Here is a 21,595-nt window from a genome sequence, read left to right as displayed (position 1 = left end):
TGTCTCAAGTTTTTACTTTGAAACATGTTAAAGATAACTTTAATTAAATTTTAAATCATCAATTTGTTTTTTGTGTTGACTGCACGTAATGTCTTCCTCGCGTTTTCGCGCACCAGATCACTTCGAACCTGAAAGTACCAATCGCGCGGCCGAATGGGCGGAGTACCAAGGAACCTTCAGGATCTTTGCAACAAAATCTACACTTTCAATGGAAACTGCTCAACGCAAGTAGCAATAGGGTGTTTCGGATAAACATGTCGTGAACTCGAGGGCGTGTTCTTTGGGTCCAGATGAGTCGAAAGTGTAAGACGAACATTGGTCCTACAGTGTTTCGTTTCAGAGATATGGGCCTTCTAAAAGTGCCGTCTAAAATAACTAAAATCGCTCAAATGTACGAACGATATTCTGCCTTGAACCAAATTGTTTGCATTAAATAAGCATTTGTTTTTTATTGATGAAACGATCGAATTATTAAAAAGTGCCAAAAGTTGATTAGTTAACTTTTAGAATTATGTTTTGTTCAATAATGATGTTAGTAAAGGAAGGGTCTTATGGTACTTATGTTGGGTATTTTTTTTAATGAATGGAGATAAAGATTTTTTCTGTTGTATATTTTTTTCTTTAATTTTTTACTAAACGGATTAATACAATATCTGTATATATTGTTAATTGAACTTTTTTTTTTAATTTTTAAAGTCTACATTTTTACCTATGAAATTTTAAAGGTCAAATCTTGTTTTAAAATATAAAAAGTATCTGGGTTTCAGGCAAAGTAAGGGTTTTATGTTATTTTTACTGATCGAGATAACGTTGTTTTTTTGTCTATTCTTGGGTATTGTTGGTTTTTTAAGCTTATTTTCGAAATCGTTCAGTTTTAGTGGAACCTTTAAAGTGGTTACATCGTGGCTTAAAGCTTATCCGGTTTCATTATAATAACGTCGAAAATTCGTATTTGCGAATGGTAAGGTGTTGCGCTTCTTGATTTTCTATTTTCTATTGCTTGGTTTTGAATTAATTTATTACTCGACTGCGTAATAATATTTTTCTATGAGCTATTTTGATCCTGAAGTCTGATTGATTGGGATATTATTATAAATTTTTTCTCTTCGTTATTTTTGCTCTGAAGCCTGATAATTTGGGATATTATTAAATATTTTTCTATTCGTTATTTTTGCTCTGAGCCTGATTGATTGGGTTGTTATTATATATTTTTCTATTGGTCGTTTTGGCTCCAAAGTTTGGTCGATTGGGTTTTTGTATTTTAATTGTTGGCTTTTAATTATCATTTTTTTCGTGTGAAGTGGTTTAAAGAAGGTTTTTTGTGTTGTTATTTCGTAAGCGAGAAAAATACAAATACCCTCTGTAGATATTTCTTTCATTAAAATTTGCTTCGTATTACATTTAACTGATAAACTTGTTCTGTAAATATGGTTAAATTTAGTTGTGCGTTGTTCTAGTTCGTCTAACTCACTGTTGTAACTACTTATTTTATAATATTCTGAATAAATTAATCTCGGTTGTTTCGTCTCAATAATTTTAATTATAATTAAATTGTATACCGTGCGGGATTGAACCGGGATTACGTTTTTAGTAAATAACTCTGAATTGCGGAGATATATCTTTAAGGGTTATCTCGAGAGATTAATACCACTAGGGACAATTGTTCCGAGGAGAGGTATATTTTGGCTTGGCAACTTGTTTATTTGACGTTATGAGTTATGACTGCCCTAGTTTCAAACTTTTGTAGTCCAACTTCACGAAAATCTTTAAACACTATGAAAGTGTTTGCTGGTTTTTGCAATCCGAACTTTTCTTCCGCGGCATTTTATTAATATAAATTAATTTCGTGAATCGAAATCCTACTTACAGTAACCGACAAAGAAATTATTTTGGGAATGTAAGACACGTGACCAATATCGGCGAATAGTTTTTTAAAAGAAAATTGTAAATAAAAAAAATATTTTTAATTCCCTAAAGATTAAATTTATATATTAACTCCGATTCAATACGAATTTAAATTTAAAGGCGATTTAATTTTTCTTTAATTCTCCTAGGAAGCAAAATATATCGGCTCTATATTTTAATGCCTATTTTCGCATGTTCCTGCGCGATGACCGTCAATAGTAACCTTACGCAAAGGGGGATGGAAGCAATTTGGCCCTGAGAAGGGATCTCTCAGGTTACATGGAGCAAGGAAAGGGTGACGAAGTATACTTTTTGTTTTAATATCCACTTTTGATAATTCTAACAGTTAACTAATCAACTTTTGGCACTTTTAAATAATTCGATCGTTTCATCAATAAACAAGTTGGCAAGCCAATTATACCTCTCCTCGGAAGAATTGTCCCTAGCGGTATTAATTTCTCGAGTTGACCCTTAAAGATAGATCTCCGCAATTCAGAGTTATTTACTAAAAACGTAATCCAGGTTCAATCCCGTCCGGTATAAAATTTTAATTATAATTGAGACGAAACAACCGAGTATAATTTATTCAGAATATTATAAATTAAGTAGTTACAACAATGAGTTAGACGTACTAAAACAATGCACAATTGAATTTAACCCTATTTACGGTACAAGTTAATCAGTTAAAGGGTAATCACTGCGTACGCAGTTTCTTAGAATCACGGAAAAGGTTTTTCCAAAAGCGCCCTCTTTTTGTCATTGGGTGAAGTATAATTTTTTAATCAGCCGGGATTCGAACCCGAGCCCTCTTGAACGACAGGTGAGCGTTCTACCGCAGAACCACGGATACAGTTACGCTTCACTGAAAATTAAAAACTTTTCCGAGGAGAGGTATATTTTGGCAAGCTTGCCAACTTGTTTTATTTCAAATTAAACATCTTAATCAGTCGAGAAAACGTTTAAAATAAATTACGAAGTAATGACGACCCAGTTAAAAACCAGACCAACATAAATGTAAGCGCACGATGTATACAACTCGATAAAAATATACGACTGAAAAAACGAAATAAAATACAAATAAAACAAAAGATATTTAAAATTAAAAAACTGATCCTAAAAAAACGTGAAAATACCCTCCACGTCACGCACATTCAAAATACGCAGAAGTAACGTTATACTATATCCAGTTTAAAATATTAGAGTATCAAAAAATAAAAATAACGAATAGAAAAATACACAATAACAACCCAATCAATCAGACTTCAGAAACAAAACTCGTAGAAAAATATTATAACGCAGTCAAGCAATCAGACTTCAGAATCAAAATAATTCATAGAAAAATATTATAACGCAGTCAAGCAATAAATTAGTTCAAATACTTAGAAATCAACCAATAGAAAATATAATATCAAGAAGCGCAACACCTTACCATTCACAAATACGATTTTTCACGTTATTATAATGAAACCGGATAAGCTTTTGGGCATGACTTACGCTCTTAAAGGTTCCTCTAAGACTGGACGATTTTGCGGGGAAAAGGAAATAAACTTAAAAAATAGTAGATACAAATATAAGACAGAAAAAACCAACAATACCAAAGATTAGACAAACAAGATTAAATCAACATAATTTCATTCGTAAAAAAAACCAGATTACGCCTTCATAAATTCATTCATAAAAAAATTCAAGACTTTATTACCTACTAGCTTTAATACGCGGCTTCGCCAGGGGTCTTTTTGATTTGTACGTAATAAAAGTACGGCACCATAAGTCCATAACAAAACCATCTTCAGAAAACTTCGTAATTTTATTTCCTTCTGATGATTCTTCCTAATAACTTTTGGGAGAGCTAACAATTCTCGAGTTTTAATATCCAAATGACTGGTGTTGAGTCCGTTGAAGATCCTCCAAATTCGACCCCTTCTACCGGTCCGTCAATGTAGAGCCTAGGGAGCACCCATTAATTACGTGAGGTGATTGCGGCGATTTTTCGACCCCCTTAGTGAGATGTCGTGCGATTTGGCTCGTCCCCCTCCCTCCCCTGTAGAGTCTTCAACTGGGATAGTAGCTGTCGGAATTTTATTAGACACTACGTTAATTGGGAGAGCTATTCCGACTTTAAATTCAAATGACCGACTGAAAAATCATTTGAATTCCTGTTACTAATTTTAAATTATACATATTTTTACAAATCTTTTACTTTTTAACAATATAATTTTGACAGCGTTATATTTCCGAATCAATGGTACTATATAAAGACTAAACCGGACTAAACAACAAAGTAGTAAAATTTTCACTAAATGCGCGACATTTTTCAACATCCCCCCTAATATCACGTGAGATTTTTCAAAATTCGTATTTTTAGTGTAAATACGTTTGCGGGGAAAAAAATACGTGATATTAGCCGAAACCCCCATTCTCCTCCACGTGAGATTGGGTGAGATTCAGCTCGACCCTCTCCCTACCCTAAGCGCCTCACGTAATTTATGGACGCTCCCCTATGGGCGACTATGAGAAGCCCTTTCCGTCAAAACCTCCAGCTGAGAGGTGAAAGTCCAAAGTCGAATAAAATAAAACTGAAAATTTAATTAGATTAATAACCATGTCAGGTATTTGGAATTAGGCGCGTTTAGTTGGAAATCAGGCCCTGAACATTGAGCGTTGACGAAAAAAGACCAATCAAACCAAACCCAACCGCAAATCAATCCGTTAACGCTCACCGTCACACGGTGGTTTTGCCAACCCTTCGAGAAACTGCGAACGCAGTGAGCCAAGAAACTGCGTACGCAGTGATTACCCTTTGCCCCGAAAATGCGAATGCGTTCGCATGCCTGACAGACAGACACGGTGATTGTATAACCCCTCCTAGGGGACTTTGTCCCCTCGGAGAGGTAAAAACCAATGCTTATTTAATGCAAACAATTTGGTTCAAGGCAGAATATTGTTCATACATTTGAGCCGAGCGATTTTAGTTATTTTAGACGGTACTTTTTGGGGGCCCATATCTCTGAAACGAAACACTATAGGACCCATGTTATTTATACATTTTCGACTCATCTGGACCCAAAGAACACGCCCTCGAGTTCACGACATGCTTACCCTGTATATAACTAGAGTTACATATCGCCGGACGAATTCTTCATTGACTGTACATAATCTTTATTATTCGGCTGCGGTGCTTTCTATTTTTTTACAAAAACTGTAAGTATCGTCTACTTCAATAGTTTTTTCTTGAGTTCACGTGTATCTTTGTGGTATTAAGTGGTATTTAGATAATTACTGCGAAGAAACTCAAAATAACGTTTAATATTCTGATTGTAATAAAAATGAAATATTGTATTATTCTAATATAACTAAAAACTTAAACAAAATAAAGCGCTATCTGCCTTAATATCCGTCAACTAAATATGTGAAGAAATAGCAGACGACTATTGAATTTTTTCAGTTGAACTTTCAGCTGTTGTGCAGAGGTAATTTTTAACTAGCAGACAGCTTTCATATATTCAATTTAAAACTCGGTCGGTAGGTGGCGATACGTATGTGAACTACGCCCGAAGCCTATTAACAATTGTTAGTAAGATGTTAAAGGGGCTTCAAAGTTCGGTGGCAAAAAAAAAGAAAATTGAGCATGCTTTTCATCCCCCCCCCCCTCCACCCCTCACTCGGCCTTGACAGAGGCGGGCAGAGTCAACCGTAAATTTCGCACTTTACTGACTTTATACCACCTTAGGCCTAAGTCATCAAGCGACTTTTGAAGCCATTAATTAAGGTGGCCGGGTTACAATGCGTAGGAGGGTGATGACAAGCCCTGAATGCCACGCGTTCGGGCCAACAGCTCCCTACACTAATGCATTCCCTTTTCGCCTTCTCGTTAATATTTACCGCTATTTTCCTGAGTCTTAAAGGGAATATAACCTGCAAAGCAATCTTTACGGAAGAACCCTTCAATTTTTCGAATATTCCTGTACAGTAGCCTGCTGTGGGGCGGCGGGTCTCCGTATGAGGCGCGGTGGCCCTGTTCCCTCACCTTATGGAGTCACACTGGGATCTCCGGTGCCGGGTTACTTGGGTTGCAGTGTGCCTGTCGTTCCCCTTCAGGAGCTCTTTCTGAAGGGTGTGGCTCTCTACCTACGTAGGTAGGGTGTCGGCTGTAGTTGCTATAGCATCCACTTTCTATCTCACAGCTGTGCCCCATTGCTGCGCCTTTTGTCGGGATGTGTGGCTTTCGTCGAGGGTGAGACAGTCAGTAATATGAATTTTAAGCCGTTTAAATTAGTGAAATAATGTTTCATCACCTTACTTTTTATGAAATTATTTAGGACTTTCTATAAAATAAGCTACGCTTGCTGAACTTGTTTTTATGTAGCTCATTGGTCACGAAATACGTAGAAGTTCAGTTCAGTTTATGCTTAAAAACAGGGTGCCAGTCGAATTTACTCGTACGTCCAAGGCTTTTCATAGTAAAACATCATCGATACGCAGAAGCAACATCAAAAGTTCAAAACAATAAGGCCAATGTTACTTTATAGAAAGGTCTAAATATAAATTTCTTGAAGCTAAAAAAGTAATATACAAGTTTGCACTTTGCAGCTCCATATTATTTTGTGGGTATTGACTATCGAAAGTTGAAACCTTACTATTATGAAAGAACCTATTTGCCAGAATTGTCAATCTAAATTTCCAAAAAATAATTGAACAAATTATAACCATAGACTAAGGAAGGTTTCACTTCCTTAGTCTATGTTATAACGTTTGGTACTACCAACAATTATTGTTTTTTTAATGAATTGTCTCTTCCTTCTCCCACCAAAAGACTCAGAAAAACACACATAATCCATTTTCCAAAAACTATATGAATTTTATTTAATCGTGGAATATTTTTGTTGTAAAAAAACGTTGTGCAAGTGCTAGTCACAAGAAATTAAATATTATAAAACTCAATTTACATTATTCCTTTAATCAAATTTTCCCAATTCTTTTATTCTCTCTAAAAGGGGTGGATGGGAATGATTCCACGCTGAGTACAGCCAATCATACACTGGAAAACCCAAGTTGTCTTTATTTAATTTAATTAGAGAACTACGTAGATCAGCAGCTCTATTTAACGTTTTGGCAAAGGAATCCGCTTGGAATTCAAAACTGCGACTCAACATTGTCATTAAAAATGACAAAAGCTGTAAAAAAAGAATAGGTTTTAAACATGAAAAGTAATTTCATATCCACAGTCAAGAAAGGATAGGCATATGAGAACAAATAAATGGGTATGCTTATGTTTCCATGATCTACTCTTTTTAAAATTTTGTGGGCAGGGCTTAATTGAAGTAGTGTCTTGGTTACCATCTGTGGGTCCCTAATTACAACAGTAATGTAACAATATTTTTTAAATGTGTCAATGATATTTAAAATTTATGTATAAAATTAAATTAATATAATATTAATTTTAATATAATTAATAATATTAACTTTTAATATAATTAATAATATTAACTTTTAATATAATTAATAATATTAACTTTTAATATAATTAATAATATTAACTTTTAATATAATTAATAATATTAACTTTTAATATAATTAATATTAACTTTTAATATAATTAATAATATTGTAACTTTTAATATAATTAATAATGAATTTTTAATATAGTTAATAATATTAACTTTTAATATAGTTAATAATATTAACTTTTAATATAATTAATAATATTGTAACTTTTAATATAATTAATAATGAATTTTTAATATAGTTAATAATATTAACTTTTAATATAGTTAATAATATTAACTTTTAATATAATTAATAATATTAACTTTTAATATAATTAATAATATTAACTTTTAATATAATTAATAATATTAACTTTTAATATAATTAATAATATTAACATTTAATATAATTAATAATATAAACTTTTAATATAATTAATAATATTAACTTTTAATATAATTAATAATATTAACTTTTAATATAATTAATAATATTAACTTTTAATATAATTAATAATATTAACTTTTAATATAATTAATAATATTAACTTTTAATATAATTAATAATATTAACTTTTAATATAATTAATAATATTGTACCTTTTAATATTAAATTTAGCACTTACTTTTAAAATTAATTTTAACAGATTATAATTAATATATAAATATAAGTATTTAACATATGTTGCATTAGTTTGTTCTCTAAATGCCTCAATCTGTTCTTATCAGAGTAGATAACAGACCTCGTTGTATGGTGAAAATATGTATTGGAAAACTATGAGTATTCCAATGAGAACTGGTTGTTCTTTTTCAAATCCAAATGCTTCGTAAATTATACGATTTTTATATAGCAAAGCGAATACAGCGAAACAAACAAACAAGTTCACCTGAAATAAATTATCGAATTTTATAATAACTGAATGTTACCAATTTAAATAAAAACATGAAAAATTACTTGAGCAATAACAAGGTTTTTCAAAACATGATTCAATTTCCAATGACCCATTTCATGTGCCAAAACTGCCAAAATTTCTTCATCATCGCAGCCTGTTTTTTTCAGTTTCTCTTCTGAATTCTCCGTGGAAGGTTCCTTATTAATGGGACTATAATCTTTCACAAGAGTATCAAAAATGACAATTCTTTTGTTTTTGAAGAACCCGTAGAAATAAGCGTTACTGTGAGCAGATCTTTTTGAACCTAGGATGAACAAAATTAAATTTAAAGTTTGCTGAAAGAAGTTTTGAACTAACAATATAAATGTTTTTGATCTCTCAAAACAAAAAAATCTCCATTTAAAAAAGCATGGGATTTTCTCGGTTTCACAGGGTATTACTTACTTAAAAAATTTGAAAATATTAAATTTTCAAAACATACCCAAAAAGATGAATTTGACCTATTTTGGGTAAAATTGATCGATGATTTGGGGTAAAATTGATCAATATTGTTTAAATTTTAACAAAATTTGGAAAATCCCATGCTTTTTCAAATGGAGAGGTCAAAAACATTTTGGGTTGCCATGGGAAAACTAAAGCCCATTGCAACTTTTCCCTTTGGCAATTTTCATACTACCATAAGGTCTACCGAACCCCCGAGTTTCAACAAAATCGGTGATAACCACCTCGGGTAGTCTCCTTGTGAGAACAATCATACTTATTTATCAAGCTCCGCCTATTTAATATTTCGTGGCAACCACTTTTGAGTAAAAGGAAATAAAATTCCATGTTTTATATTGTAAATAGCTTAATAATAAATATAATATAATATATATAAATAATAATGTTAAAACAATATTAATAACTAGGATTTAGTTGAATCTACCATACAACTAATAAATCACGTAAGTCTAATACATTTCGAGATTAAGATTCAATTTCAATTTCATATCTTTTTCTATAACACAAGTATACCTTAATAGTTTTGAAACCTTTGTGAGAGTTAATTGCAACCCATTTTAAAATAATACTTGATTACATTTTTATTATTAAGTAGCTTATGAGTTCTAAACTATTTCTGAATATATCAATTGACCTATGCTTCGAATTTTGAGGTACTCCAGTGTCAGTTATCCTCCAATAAATAATGCAGGGTTGCCATAGTTTTTTCACATACAAATTCCCTGACTTTCCCTACCTCCGGTGATTTTCCCTGACTTATTTTGTGGAAAAATTTTGTATTTGTTTACCCTAAATTTAAGTAAAGGTTTCCTATTTGCAACAGAACTTAAATTCCCCGACATTTCCCTGATTTTTAGACTAATTCTTAAAATTCCCTGACTTTTCCAGGAATTCCAGGTACTGTCGCAACCCTGTAATGCTTACACACACATGCCAATAATAATACATAAAATAATAAATAATATGGTTACTAATTTTTTTATATTAATTATAATAATTTTAAATTAATATTATTTAATTTAAAACTATTGAAATACTTTTAAAATTATATTTTACTATTATTATAACATAATACCATTAAGTATGACAATTTCAAAAAATTATAACTGAACTGATTTTCAGGGTCATTGCGCAATCAATCAGTGCGGAGCCCCCAAGTGTCTAAATATTCCCAATGTGAAATATACTACTACCAACTACTATAATATACTACTCAGTTTGGTTGCAAGTTCAAGTTTGATGTGGGTGAATGAGAGCGTTGAAAAAAGGTTCAGTAGGACAATTAGGTCAATAACACAATAGGAAGTGCCATAGTTTTTAAGTTACTTATGCTTTTATACAATGCGACTCTTTGTAAATGTGACAGCTAGGAGCAACAAACACAGCACCCCAATGACCCCACACAAGGATAACGCAACCTGTCCAAAGACGTGCATTTTCTTGCGTAGTTTTCATTGGTTAGACGCTTTAGCGCCTGTGGCAGTCGGAAGGGGACAATTCGGAAATTTCATCCCCCCACCCGTAAAACATTCAGCGTAATGGTTCATCCAATGAAATTTGTACACAACATTGCGTCAACGTGTTTAAAGGCTAACTGCGTTCTACTTGTAAACACAAGTGACAGCATGGAGACAATTCCTTAAAAAAAAACTCCACTTGCAAAATTTCAAAAGAGATAAGTGACAGCAACTGTTCTCAGTTGCCTAGATTAATTCTTGACCATATTACCTTCTACAATGTATATTTTAGTCAAAGGAAAATTAATATTGGCGGCCATTTCCTCAATTTGACTTTTTAGCGGCCCTTCTGGCAATGGCGTGAATTTGTCAAAAAGCGGAGCGATATAATCAGCATACACAGTCATTAATACCTTTAAGAAATGATATTAAAAGAGTTATTTAAAAAACTATGGTATGCACTCTTTTTTAAAAATTACCAGCATGATAATAACGCAAAAAATCCAAAGATAAATGAAGAAATAGTCCCCTCCAGCTTTGATTATATAAATAGCGCATGATAATAAAGGTAAAGTAATCAGCTGCGTTACAATAAATTTTTTTAATTTGTCCTTGAGGTAGAAACCAAGAGTCTAAATTTAAACATAATAAAAACATTAATGGAAATCATGATTAGTAAACACTACTCTTCACTATAATAGATGCCTTTAACTGCAATAATCACATATTTTTTTTAACAATAATAAGTTTAATAACCTTTCTGTTACATTTTTCAATAATTATAAAGGTTTTAAATTTTTTGATCTCTTTTGGATAATTTTGATACATTAATACATTAAACTTAGTCAGAATGTAGTTCCGTTTTAAGTTCTTAGAAGTTTCGTATATGTCAAGGCTATCCTGATCATTAATAAGCAATTAGATTTTGCTAAATTTAGATTTTCTAAATGTTGAAAATGTTCGAACATAAAAGAAAGTTTAATATTGACAAAAACATTTCTGTGTTCAGTAACTCTAAAATAGCTCAGCGCTGAGCTCAATGGTCAGCGTTTTTTACTGAATGCGTTTTTTAACTTCCGGTTTTGATGTCACGTTACCCGTCCATTGAGCAACAGCAGGTTTTTCCGTTGCTCAACGGTCACATGATGTCGCAGAATGGAGTAAGGCTAGCTGCAGACGGCGCGACAGACCATATTTTATAAGATTTACAACACCGGTAAAAAGCGTTCAACAAAATCCTACGTCACGTTAGCAACAGTCTCAATGAAAATAATTTTTGTGATACTACGTTGAGTTACTGAACGCAGCCCTTGTTAATTCAATAAAATACGTTTGTATTAGTCGAGTCATTCCTCCATCTTGTAATTATTTCTATATCTGCTTGACTTAAGGGGCGTAGATGTTTCATTTTTTATTAAACTTAAATTTTATTTACTTGTTTGTTAAATCCATGTTTTTCCTCTAATACGAAGGTACTGTACAGAGACCATGGGAAATCCATGAATGTACTTATAACAGATCCCAAAAGGGCAAATACAATAGTCTGAGTGATCTAAATAATAGTATATGTTAAAATTAATATATTTAATTTACTTGGAACTTTATCAAACCTCGTAGCTGGAATTAAATTCAAATTTTAATAGCAAATCCCCAGAAAATTTCCATAATAGAGGTATTCCTTGGAATATTAGAATTACCTAATATAATATTAAAAATAGTATCATTTGAACAATAGTTCAAATAATTATATTTTAACATTACTGTTGTAAGAATTTGATTCCATATTCCAGCCCAAAACCCAAAATTGCTTTTGTCTAAGTTGTAAAGACGGGCTTTTTGAAAGGTCTCCTGATCAATGACACCTGATAATTCAGGGGGTGCTGAGACTACAGTGCGGTACACTTTCCTCTGAAATTTAAATATTATAATTACAAATGGTTATCTGCACCTCAAGGTATTTATCTCACAACCTACTTGTCTAGATGACAAATATAGATCCCAAAGGTAAGTGAGCCAAAGAAATATAATACTAAGCCTAAATACGTTTTCAGGTGTTGGAGAATTACTATCCAGTAGTTCGGTAATTTTTTCCATGGTAATAATATTTTACGTTTCTTAACGAATTAAATATAAACCATCAGGGTTTTACCACGGTGACTGAAATCAAACCGGCTGTACCGCTGTATCGAGCCAGCAATTTTCTATAAGCAGACGCCTCTCCCATTCGGTGCCGAATATAAGGAATATCATTAGTACGTGTCAATCGCAGTCTCATCTTTTATCCAAGACATTACTTTTGTGGTAAATGGAAAGCACATTTTACTTGAGGCATATGCTTGAGGGCAATAACTAGTCTATTTGGTTTACCTTCATAAATTTAGTAGCTACGACTCAAATTAGATTTTAATCGTAGTTCCATAATCAACATGTTAAGTTAGAAGAGACCACCTATGGACTGTGAGAAGGATGATAAAATACGCGAAAAAGTAGATTAGTCCATAATTAAAAGGGATAATATATCTAAATCCTAAACAAATTTGAAAAAAATTAAAAAACTTAATTTAATTTCTTCAAATTTGTTTAGGATTTAGATATATTATCCCTTTTAATTACGGACTAATCTACTTTTTCGCGTATTTTATCATCCATAATCAACATGGCTGGCTAGGAGCTCATTTCAGAAGTCCCACCATCATCCTTGGTCGGATGATTTTAAAAACCTTGCTTTGGTCCCACTCACTCCAACCCACACCGTTTCACTTCTAACATTTACTTATGGTCTTGCTGGGCCAAGCTCATGCCAACTAGTGCTTTAAACCACACAAGCCACTAAGATAGGCGAATCGTGCCGGATGAACTATCGATTAATACACTGTCTGACTGTCAACCCTACAGCCTACACAAATCAGATGCTGTGTGCTACTGATAAACATTTTAGAGGCTGATTATGCAGTTAAAAAGATATGAAAAATCTACGCGTTCCCTGGATGGGTTTTACATGTTTTCTTGCCAACCAAGACTTATATCACCACCGAAACCAATAAACGTCTTAAAGTGAGAACCAGGAATACTTATCTGTGACTCAGGGCATGGGCGTTTACCTCACAAAGGTTTAACTACCTTTTTCCGTTTCAGGGAAAGTGTATTATTAGCTGACGTCCCCCGCCGTAAAAGTAGCGGTTCCTCTGAGGTTAAGAGATAAATAAAAACAGCTATTTACAATCGCAATATATTATCTTTATTTTTAGCAACGTAAAACATCTGCATTGCAGTATAGTAGTAGAAACATTAGGTCTACCAGAGCTTTTACCTCCCCAAGTGGATCTCTGAACAAAACTTCCGAGGACAAACCATATGCCCTCATAGAATTGTCTTCGTCCATAACATCTAATATAACAAAAGAAACTGTGGAAATCCATGTGAAATCAAGTCAAACCGAATTTTCCACTCAAAACATAGAAACTGTAGATATTGGAATTCAGTTTAACAACGAGGCAGGATTTATTTCTTACCATTACAAATTTGTACTTCAAACCATATATCTAAAAAGAATTTCCAATATATTCAGATTATCGAAGAAGGCTGTAGCATTGAATGCCTCTCTGAAAAATCCATCTCAGAGATAACAGAACACGCTTTATCAAATATATTATGCGACACAAGTGTGCTTAACAAATCTGACACACTTTGTCCCAGTTGTAAAAAAATTGTTACCAGTTCATCGAAAAGCTTAACCACAGTAAAAGACTAAATGAGCCAAGTTTCCACATTTTGCTAATACTTTTTTTTTGTACTTCATAGGAACAGCGAGGAAACCACCAATTAATAGCTGTGAAAGTTTTCTCTGAATCTTTGATTGATGAATTAATTCCTTCTATAATGCAAAAACTCGAAGCTAATAAGCTCTTGCACATGGAATGCAAATATGGTACAAACAGGCCAACATTATAATTTAGAAAAAAATTAAAATAGGATTTAATTTTAAGATCCAGATTTGGGAAGTTTCTTGCCATGGTTTTTGGATGAATTTGAAAGAGGCACAAATAAGCTTGAAGAACTATGTCAAAAATAAAACACTTTTTTTTGGTCATCACTAGGTTAACTTTTATTTTTTTTTAAAAGATGTAATTTTACAATTTCAATTATAGTTTTTGCAGTTACAGATTTACTCAAATTTCAGATATTAATATATTGACCATTAACTGTATTACGATACATAAGAAAATAAAATATCCATTTCAATGGGGGAAAAAATGGAATACATTAAATGGCGTGGAATTAATAGCATAATGGACCCAAAGCAACGCAATTTTCTTACGAAAGTTGACCACAGTTTTCAACAACAATCTTCTTACTGGTTTTGCCATTTTGACTACCGTAGCTCTCAACTTTCTTAATGACGTCAAGACCATCCGTTACTTGGCCAAATACTACGTGTTTCCCATCTAGCCATCCGGTTTTGGCCGTACAAATGAAAAATTGCGATCCGTTAGTGTTCCTTCCGGCATTGGCCATTGATAGAATGCCAGGTCCGGTGTGCTTCAACTGAAAGTTCTCATCCTCAAACTTCTCCCCATAGATAGACTTGCCACCTGTTCCATTGTGCCTGGTAAAATCACCCCCTTGACACATGAAATTTGGAATAACCCTACAAGAAAACATTAAATTAAATAAAAATTCCAATAAACGTGCGCAGTCAAACAGCTAATACCTGTGAAAGGTGCTGCTCTTAAAGCCAAAACCTACGTAGGATTCAAAACTCGATTATTCATAAACGTTAAGCCATGGTCAGTAGATACCCCTCCCCCTCCCGCCATAAGCTTATATACATTTTGAAGCCATTACCTTTCTCGCCGGTGCACAAGGCCCGAAAATTTTCTGCGGTTTTCGGTACAACATCCGATCGAAGTTCCATTACAACTCGTCCCATGGGTTGTCCATCGGCGGTAATATCGAAAAACACTTGAGGAAGGGACATTTTTCCGACTTTCGAAGGTATTTAAACTACCGAAATACTAAATCACACAGCTTCTTCGAAAAATCGTGCTCACGTAACGTTGAACACTTCACTTGAAAATTCCTAAAGTCAAAAGCCGTAAAAAATGGCGTCTAACGAGAACCTCGATGACAGAAAAGAGGAGGGAAATGACTCGCGAGATTCCGTTTTATCACAAGCGAAAACGAATCCGATTCGTCCAAATAAAAAAAAAACATTTTGTGCTCGCGGCCAATTCTGCCTATCGATCTAGGGAGGGAAATTTAAAGTATTTCAGGCTGTGTCCGGGTTTTTGCGAATTTTATTTCTCTAATATTTACAGACGACTAAAATGTGTCTGTATAGAGCAGAGGTACCACTTCTGGATCCCCTTTTTTTGTTTGGTACCCAAGACTCTTTGGCTGACACTAAAACTGGTTTTGTGTGACCCCATATAATGGGCTTTATTACCTAAAGAACTACCATAGTAACCCCTAAGTGCGTAACGCATTACCAGCTTTTAACGCCATTTCTAAAATTTTCGCCGGCCGACGAAAGAGGGTATGGGTGTAGCCATAAGCCTATAACCTCAAAGTTTGAAACGCGCATAGCGCCCTTTGTACCACCACTGGACGGGCGAAAAAGTGGAAATCAGGCGATAGTATCGGCACCTGGTAGAGATAAATTGAAGCTTCTTCTTTCCCCCTTTCTCTCTCTACGCACCTCTCTCTTACCAAAGCAGCTGGCATCATGCATTGCGGGACGCGTTACGTTTCTCTTTTCCGCCAACGGGTGGATTTAGCGCTGTTCTTTCGCCAGTCGTTTGCTTGAACCAACACTGCCTTTCGATTCAAACTTAGGGTTGATAGACTTATGGTGTAGCAGTGAATCCAGGATCCAAATCTATGCCTTTTCAGCGGCCGTTGACAAATTGAGAGGTAGTGACCGTGGTGTATCATTGGAGACTTAGGGCTACTGCAGACGCCAAAGAGTAAAGAACGACACAGTATCGTTTGAATTTCAGTAATAACCCGCGCTTGTCTCCAGTATTTGATTGTCACTATCACAACATCACGAGGAAACGCCACTTGTAATACCAGGAAACTATATAGGTATACACTCTTTTACGCGCGTCTTTCCCCCTATCAAGGACCCTCCCACGATTTGCTCCACGGGCAGCTGCCATAGACGTACTGCACGTAGCTCTACCGTGGAAAGTTCTTTCCCCAAAACCCGTTCTCTCGCGTGTAGCACGGTAATGGCGACTCCCATGAAATACGCGCGTAAAATAATCTATACACTTGGAATGTCTAAGGAAGATTTTTACGGCCGTGATGAAGCTCGTAGAAATGGGCGTGTCTTAAAGCGGGAAAACTCACGAGAAAAATTCTTGCGCCTCACTACCCTAATGGCGTTTTCCATTGGAGTCCTCTGAGCGCTCCTGGAGCGCTCCTAAATATAAAACGTGTTCCATTGGGACAAAAAGGGCAACACCAAAAAGGAGGCACGTCTTCCATTGGCACTGTTGCTCCCTCGCGGATTGATCCGAGCTGCCCCAACTCGAGGGACAGGGCAACCAAAAAAGAGCAATTTTTAAGCAAAGTGACTCCGAGAAAAATTCGTATTCCATTGGGAGGGCTGGAAGTCTAGTCCTCCGAGCACCTAGCGGAGTTCTCCGTGGTAGAGCGATGACGTAGAAGGCAAATCCGGATCACGCTCGGAGCAGTCCCAATGGAAAACGCCATAATTCGACGAAAACTCGTCATTAAGCCTAGTCATGGTTATTCGCAACCGAAAACTATGGGTACGCCCTCTTTTAGCGGCAGGCGAAAACAGTAAGAGGTGGCGTTTAAGCAGACGATATTGACAATCAAAGTTATAAAACTAACGCGGAAATTTATGAAAAGATATTTTGTCCTTTTGGAGTAACTTTCTTTATTCGTAGAATACAACACAGAACGGCATAGATTTCCAGATTTACGTATTTTTGATTTTAGCAGACGCTACACACAAGAAGTGGCGAGAAAACGTCAGCACCGCAGCGTCACCTAGAACCGTTTCGGTCGCGAATTATATTATTAGCTTACCTGATTATCTCTTTTATAACCATACAAATACCTGAAATTAGGTATCACTACACTTCTTTCGCGAAGAACCTTATAATTACTTCAAAATATTAAGTACGATAACAAATTGAGGTTTTTAAATCCATTGCTTTATAAGCCTTTTTTGCGCGGGAAAATCGCCTATTTGTTACCATGACGATGCATTCTTTTCGCGTCAAACCTCGAGCCAATGAATTTGAAATGTCGTGTTACGTCTTACACTTGACGTAGTTAAGCCCTACCTTTTTCTCGACGTGCTTTCGTATCACCGTCCCAATGGAACCTTAGACATTGCAAGTGTATACCTCTATAGTTTCCTGGTAATACGGGTTGTGAGTTGTGACACTGGGTGAAAACTCTGAACCACTCCTTCTGCGTAGAGTTTGCAAGTTCTCTCCCCACTGCTGGTTAAAGGGGGTTTCCCCTTTCCATAAAAACTTGTAGAGGTTAAAGGGGCTCCAAAGTTCTGTGGCAAAAATAAAATAAAATTGAGCATGCTTTTCATTCCCCCCAACCCCTCACTCGGCCTTGGCAAAGGCGTGCAGAGTCAACCGTAAATTTCGCACTTTACTGACTTTACACACATTTTACCACCGAACTTTGGAGTACCTTTAACGATGTAGGGAGTTCTTGGCTCGTGTGGCATGAAGGGCTTGCCACCACCCTCCTACGCATTGTAACCCGGCCACCTGTTTAAAGCATTAAAAGTTGCTAGATAACTTCATTGAGTTGGGAATATTAATCTAGAGGTCCAATCAAAACGTCGGATTTCAGTATTACGCGAAACAAGTTTTTAAAAAATAAGAATACTGCCGTCTGCTCCCAAATGACTTTATCATTCTACCCGTGGCGCCGTCTATCTCTGAATGGTTCGTCAAATAAGACCCGTTCTCCGGAAATTTTTTTTTTTTTTAAATAATGGATGGCGCCACGGGTCATATGATAACGTTTTCTCGTCATTTTAGAGGAGACGGCACATTCGTTATTTTCAAAAACTTGTTTCGCGGGGAGCAGATTTGATTGGATCTCTAGATTAATATTCCGAACTCAATTAATAATTTGGGCCTAAGGTGGTGCCTTGGGTATTAGCCTAGCCGATTATATTTTTGATTGTATAAGATGATAAAAGCGCCTTCTGCTGTAATATTTATTAAAGGGACTTTCAAGAGACCCTCTAGTCAATTTAAAATACGTCATTCGGTCGCCGTTCGTTGTGAAGCCAAAGTTAAGACCGAATGACGTATTTCAAATCGACTAGGTCTTTCTTGAAAGTCCCTTTAACTTATGAGTTTTCATGCATTACGCTGGAGCTTAATTCAGGACATTGAATCCAAGGGCGCATTCAAAATTTTTATTTCAGGTGGGGTTCTAAATTTCACCCCGTTTGAGACTTGCAACCCCCACCCCCTTGATATTGAAAATTATTGTTACTTTAAGCACCCCCTCTTGGTCCATTAAAGGGGGGTTTGAACCCCTCTTAAATACGCCCTTGATTGAATCCTAAACTTAGCCAGTAGACCAAAACTTATAAACTATACACCAAATGCTATCACAGATTTAAGAAATATAAAAATTTCTATTTCATATATCTATGTCCCAAATCAATATCAACTAATTTTGAACAATAATTGAAAAATAGCTATACATTATTATTAATTTATTATCATCCTGCACATCTGATGTTTTTTTTATATAAATACATGTATATATTTATATAAATACATTTAGGTTCTAATGAAAGTAAAAAAATTGTCGGTCTATGTGTATATTAATTCCAATTTAATCTCAGATACTTTGCACATCAGACGCGTCTAATTTTGAAGTCATTGTTTTTAAATTTAGCATACGTTTAGTTTCTAACGAAACTAAAAAATTTGTCTGTCTATTTTTCCTTCTAAATATATAGTTTTCGAGTTTTTCAGGTGGAATGGAAGAGGCTTCAGAAGTGGAACACTGAATTTCATTTGCGTATTCTAATTGTGCATGTTTTAAATCACTATCTTCCTGTTTTTGTTTGAGTTTTTCCATATACTTTAACTTGGTTTTCTGAAAATAACAAAATTGAATTAGCTTATTGAAAAAATATATGACCAACAAAAATAGTAACCTTAATGGGAGAAAAATGATATTGATAAAACAATACAGCTAGGAACAAATGCCATATTGAAAAATCTGGCCATAAAACTCTAAAAAAGGCCAGAACGGAAAAACTACTTTGCCACAGCAAATAGTCACTTAGACGTAACTCCCCGGAAGTTCTGACTAAAAGGTCAGGATCTGGAGAGTGATTGGTATAGAGGCACTGGCTGAGTAAATCTTCAGATACGTCCCTAAAAAACAAATTATCAGTATATCGAAACAACATTACGCTTTCAAAAATGAAGTATTACTCTGGTTTTAGCAATCCTTCCCTAACCCCGTTGCTAAGTTTATTAACTGCTGTGCAAATTTCATCACGCGCTGTATAAGCCAAACAAACATTTAAAAATGCTCTGAAAAAGTCAAAGAAACTGTTGATAACGAGCAAAAAAAATGTTAAATAAATTTGAAATACAAACTTTTTGTTTTTGGAAGTTAATAAAACTACTTCGGCCACAAGTTTCTGAACGTCTCTAGGTAGTAAAGATAGATTTCCAAAAACACGAATACAAACACCGTACTTGTCAATTTTCTCTCTGGAACAGATGGAAGGACTTCAACCCTTATTTTAAAATTAAAGTCTAGGAAATAAAGAAAAAATAATGATAGAATAGTATTCTAACTGTTCCTCTAGAAGATTTTTGAATTTATTTCTGGCAAGTTCCATTAGGGCTTCTACTTCATCTTTTGATCTTTTGAAATTTTCAATACTGAAGGCATATACAGTGACTTCCCTAATGCCCAGCTCCAAACACCACTCTAAAGTCTTTAAATCGATAATCATTGTTATTAAGAAAGGAAACTATTAATAACTAGCAACTGACCTGTGCTAGTTTGTCAAATCCGCATATATGCCCTTGAATATTACCAATGTTCAGTTTTCTGGCAAACCTCCGGTTACCATCCATTATAAAAGCCATGTGATTTGGGATGGGTCCAATTTTCAACGTTTTAATGCAAATTTTCTCAAGCCATGATCTTTTCTCTTCGGGAAACCACGACATCTTCGGTACTTTAAAAAAAAGGCAGTGCTCTTTGAAATGGAATTTGGGTTACCGTATTTTTAATAATTATATATTAATAGTACCTATTCAGCGCCGCGAACACCAGACCTTCTCGCTCGCTGCACCTGCACTGTGCCAACGAGCAGCGTTGCCAACTCCCAAAATTGAAATTATAGTATCGAAGCCCAAAAATGATCGTACTTTCTAGAACATTATAGTACATAAGTACGGCCAACTTCGATTACAAGTTATAGCGTGGTAGCAATTGTTCATAGTTGGCTGTTATTTTGGCACAAATTTTATATTTATATATTGCCATATTATAGTCCACATTCATGTTTTTTGTTTTTAGAACTAATACCAAGTTACTAATTAGTAAAATAAGTTTTTATCTTTTGGAATATTTATTTACTCATATTTTCAGGTACATTACATATTTTTGTAAATATCACATTTGATTATTTTATCACTTTAAAGATTGAAGCTTTTTTTACACATCACCTAGCATAACTTCGCAATTATCAACATTTTCGCCAATATTTTTAAATTTGTACATTTCAACTTTAAATTTCTGAAATTATCGCACAAATATCGGAAATATAGTTAAATTATCGCAAAAAGCGTACTATATAGTACCAAGAATGTATTGAAGTTACTAAGAATATTGGACCACAGGATTCTGATTCCTATCCTCGCAGCCTTTGTAGCTTAAATTCGTCTGCTTTCCCATTCAAGTTTGCTATATGATATGACCTTGAATGCGCCTTAAATGCAGACGAACTTTCTCCACAAAAGCTGCGAGGATGGTACCAGGGGTTAATGCTATGCTGAAATATTCTTAGTAACTTCAATACATTCTTGATAGTACGCGATTGAAATTATAGTACGTAAAAAATTGAAAGGAGAAATTATCGCAATATACTATAATTATAGTACGGTTGGCAACGCTGCCAACGAGTTTGATGCCTTGGACATCAGTGTTAAACAAGTTGGTCTAGTCCAACGGGGGCGCATTCAGGAAAAAATCGCAATTTCATTTGAGGAAGTACTTTTTTTAGGAGGCAGGCTACGGGCCTGATCACGATTAAAATGATTTCAAATAGATCTGCCATGGATCCACTATAATAGAG

At 34.6% G+C, this 21,595-nt stretch overlaps 4 protein-coding genes across 7 annotated transcripts; 1 reads left to right on the top strand and 3 right to left on the bottom strand.

The window, feature by feature from the left end:
- Window positions 1-6,738: 6,738 nt before the first annotated feature.
- LOC149933368 (CAAX prenyl protease 1 homolog) lies at window positions 6,739-12,674 on the bottom strand. 3 transcript variants are annotated; one of them, XM_090157016.1, is made up of 10 exons: window positions 12,610-12,674; window positions 12,217-12,535; window positions 12,004-12,150; window positions 11,853-11,939; window positions 11,678-11,794; window positions 10,722-10,874; window positions 10,514-10,655; window positions 8,347-8,588; window positions 8,135-8,278; window positions 6,739-7,079 (listed from the first exon to the last, which is right to left on the bottom strand). In XM_090157016.1, exons 2-10 carry the CDS (start codon window positions 12,334-12,336, stop codon window positions 6,861-6,863), a joined length of 1,371 nt encoding a protein of 456 aa, XP_090013142.1. In that variant the 5' UTR covers window positions 12,337-12,535; window positions 12,610-12,674; the 3' UTR covers window positions 6,739-6,860. The 3 variants fall into 3 exon arrangements, with proteins under 3 accessions (XP_090013142.1, XP_090013143.1, XP_090013141.1); XM_090157017.1 differs by having other exon boundaries at window positions 12,217-12,356; window positions 12,421-12,637; XM_090157015.1 differs by having other exon boundaries at window positions 12,217-12,635.
- A 191-nt stretch (window positions 12,675-12,865) lies between these two features.
- Window positions 12,866-14,472, top strand: LOC149933367 (uncharacterized). Its single transcript, XM_090157018.1, has 6 exons — window positions 12,866-13,296; window positions 13,378-13,432; window positions 13,491-13,736; window positions 13,811-13,981; window positions 14,044-14,170; window positions 14,229-14,472. Exons 1-6 carry the CDS (start codon window positions 13,190-13,192, stop codon window positions 14,312-14,314), a joined length of 792 nt encoding a protein of 263 aa, XP_090013144.1. The 5' UTR covers window positions 12,866-13,189; the 3' UTR covers window positions 14,315-14,472.
- LOC149933366 (peptidyl-prolyl cis-trans isomerase-like) lies at window positions 14,320-15,386 on the bottom strand. The gene is made up of 3 exons (XM_090157019.1): window positions 15,088-15,386; window positions 14,954-14,984; window positions 14,320-14,890 (listed from the first exon to the last, which is right to left on the bottom strand). Exons 1-3 carry the CDS (start codon window positions 15,218-15,220, stop codon window positions 14,557-14,559), a joined length of 498 nt encoding a protein of 165 aa, XP_090013145.1. The 5' UTR covers window positions 15,221-15,386; the 3' UTR covers window positions 14,320-14,556.
- A 3,578-nt stretch (window positions 15,387-18,964) lies between these two features.
- Window positions 18,965-20,623, bottom strand: Dhdds (Dehydrodolichyl diphosphate synthase subunit). 2 transcript variants are annotated; one of them, XM_090155417.1, is made up of 7 exons: window positions 20,549-20,623; window positions 20,286-20,473; window positions 20,085-20,227; window positions 19,881-20,015; window positions 19,713-19,814; window positions 19,430-19,652; window positions 18,965-19,368 (listed from the first exon to the last, which is right to left on the bottom strand). In XM_090155417.1, the coding sequence occupies exons 2-7, from the start codon at window positions 20,463-20,465 to the stop codon at window positions 19,108-19,110; spliced, it is 1,044 nt and encodes a 347-aa protein (XP_090011543.1). In that variant the 5' UTR covers window positions 20,466-20,473; window positions 20,549-20,623; the 3' UTR covers window positions 18,965-19,107. The 2 variants fall into 2 exon arrangements, with proteins under 2 accessions (XP_090011543.1, XP_090011545.1); XM_090155419.1 differs by having other exon boundaries at window positions 19,881-19,997.
- Between the last annotated feature and the right edge of the window lie 972 nt (window positions 20,624-21,595).

The sequence above is a fragment of the Leiobunum rupestre genome, chromosome 8 (assembly GCF_980474605.1).
Source record: "Leiobunum rupestre chromosome 8, qqLeiRupe1.1.hap1, whole genome shotgun sequence".
In the NCBI taxonomy this organism is placed as follows: Eukaryota; Metazoa; Arthropoda; class Arachnida; order Opiliones; family Sclerosomatidae; genus Leiobunum; species Leiobunum rupestre.
This window is presented reverse-complemented; position numbering and strand designations above follow the sequence as displayed.

Coding starts and splice junctions, on each gene's coding strand:
- LOC149933368 (XM_090157016.1), bottom strand. CDS start 12,336: ATGGAAAAAATTACCGAACTACTGGATAGTAATTCTCCAACACCTGAA. Junction 11,795..11,852: donor AATTTAATTCCAGCTACGAG/GTTTGATAAAGT, acceptor ACTATTATTTAG/ATCACTCAGACTATTGTATT. Junction 8,279..8,346: donor AAAACCTTGTTATTGCTCAA/GTAATTTTTCAT, acceptor AATTTATTTCAG/GTGAACTTGTTTGTTTGTTT.
- LOC149933367 (XM_090157018.1), top strand. CDS start 13,190: ATGCAGTTAAAAAGATATGAAAAATCTACGCGTTCCCTGGATGGGTTT. Junction 13,737..13,810: donor GAATTCAGTTTAACAACGAG/GCAGGATTTATT, acceptor CAATATATTCAG/ATTATCGAAGAAGGCTGTAG. Junction 14,171..14,228: donor GCACATGGAATGCAAATATG/GTACAAACAGGC, acceptor TTTAATTTTAAG/ATCCAGATTTGGGAAGTTTC.
- LOC149933366 (XM_090157019.1), bottom strand. CDS start 15,220: ATGTCCCTTCCTCAAGTGTTTTTCGATATTACCGCCGATGGACAACCC. Junction 14,985..15,087: donor CTTGTGCACCGGCGAGAAAG/GTAATGGCTTCA, acceptor AATCCTACGTAG/GTTTTGGCTTTAAGAGCAGC. Junction 14,891..14,953: donor AAGAGCAGCACCTTTCACAG/GTATTAGCTGTT, acceptor GTTTTCTTGTAG/GGTTATTCCAAATTTCATGT.
- Dhdds (XM_090155417.1), bottom strand. CDS start 20,465: ATGTCGTGGTTTCCCGAAGAGAAAAGATCATGGCTTGAGAAAATTTGC. Junction 20,228..20,285: donor GATTTGACAAACTAGCACAG/GTCAGTTGCTAG, acceptor ATCGATTTAAAG/ACTTTAGAGTGGTGTTTGGA. Junction 19,653..19,712: donor GAAGGATTGCTAAAACCAGA/GTAATACTTCAT, acceptor TTTGTTTTTTAG/GGACGTATCTGAAGATTTAC.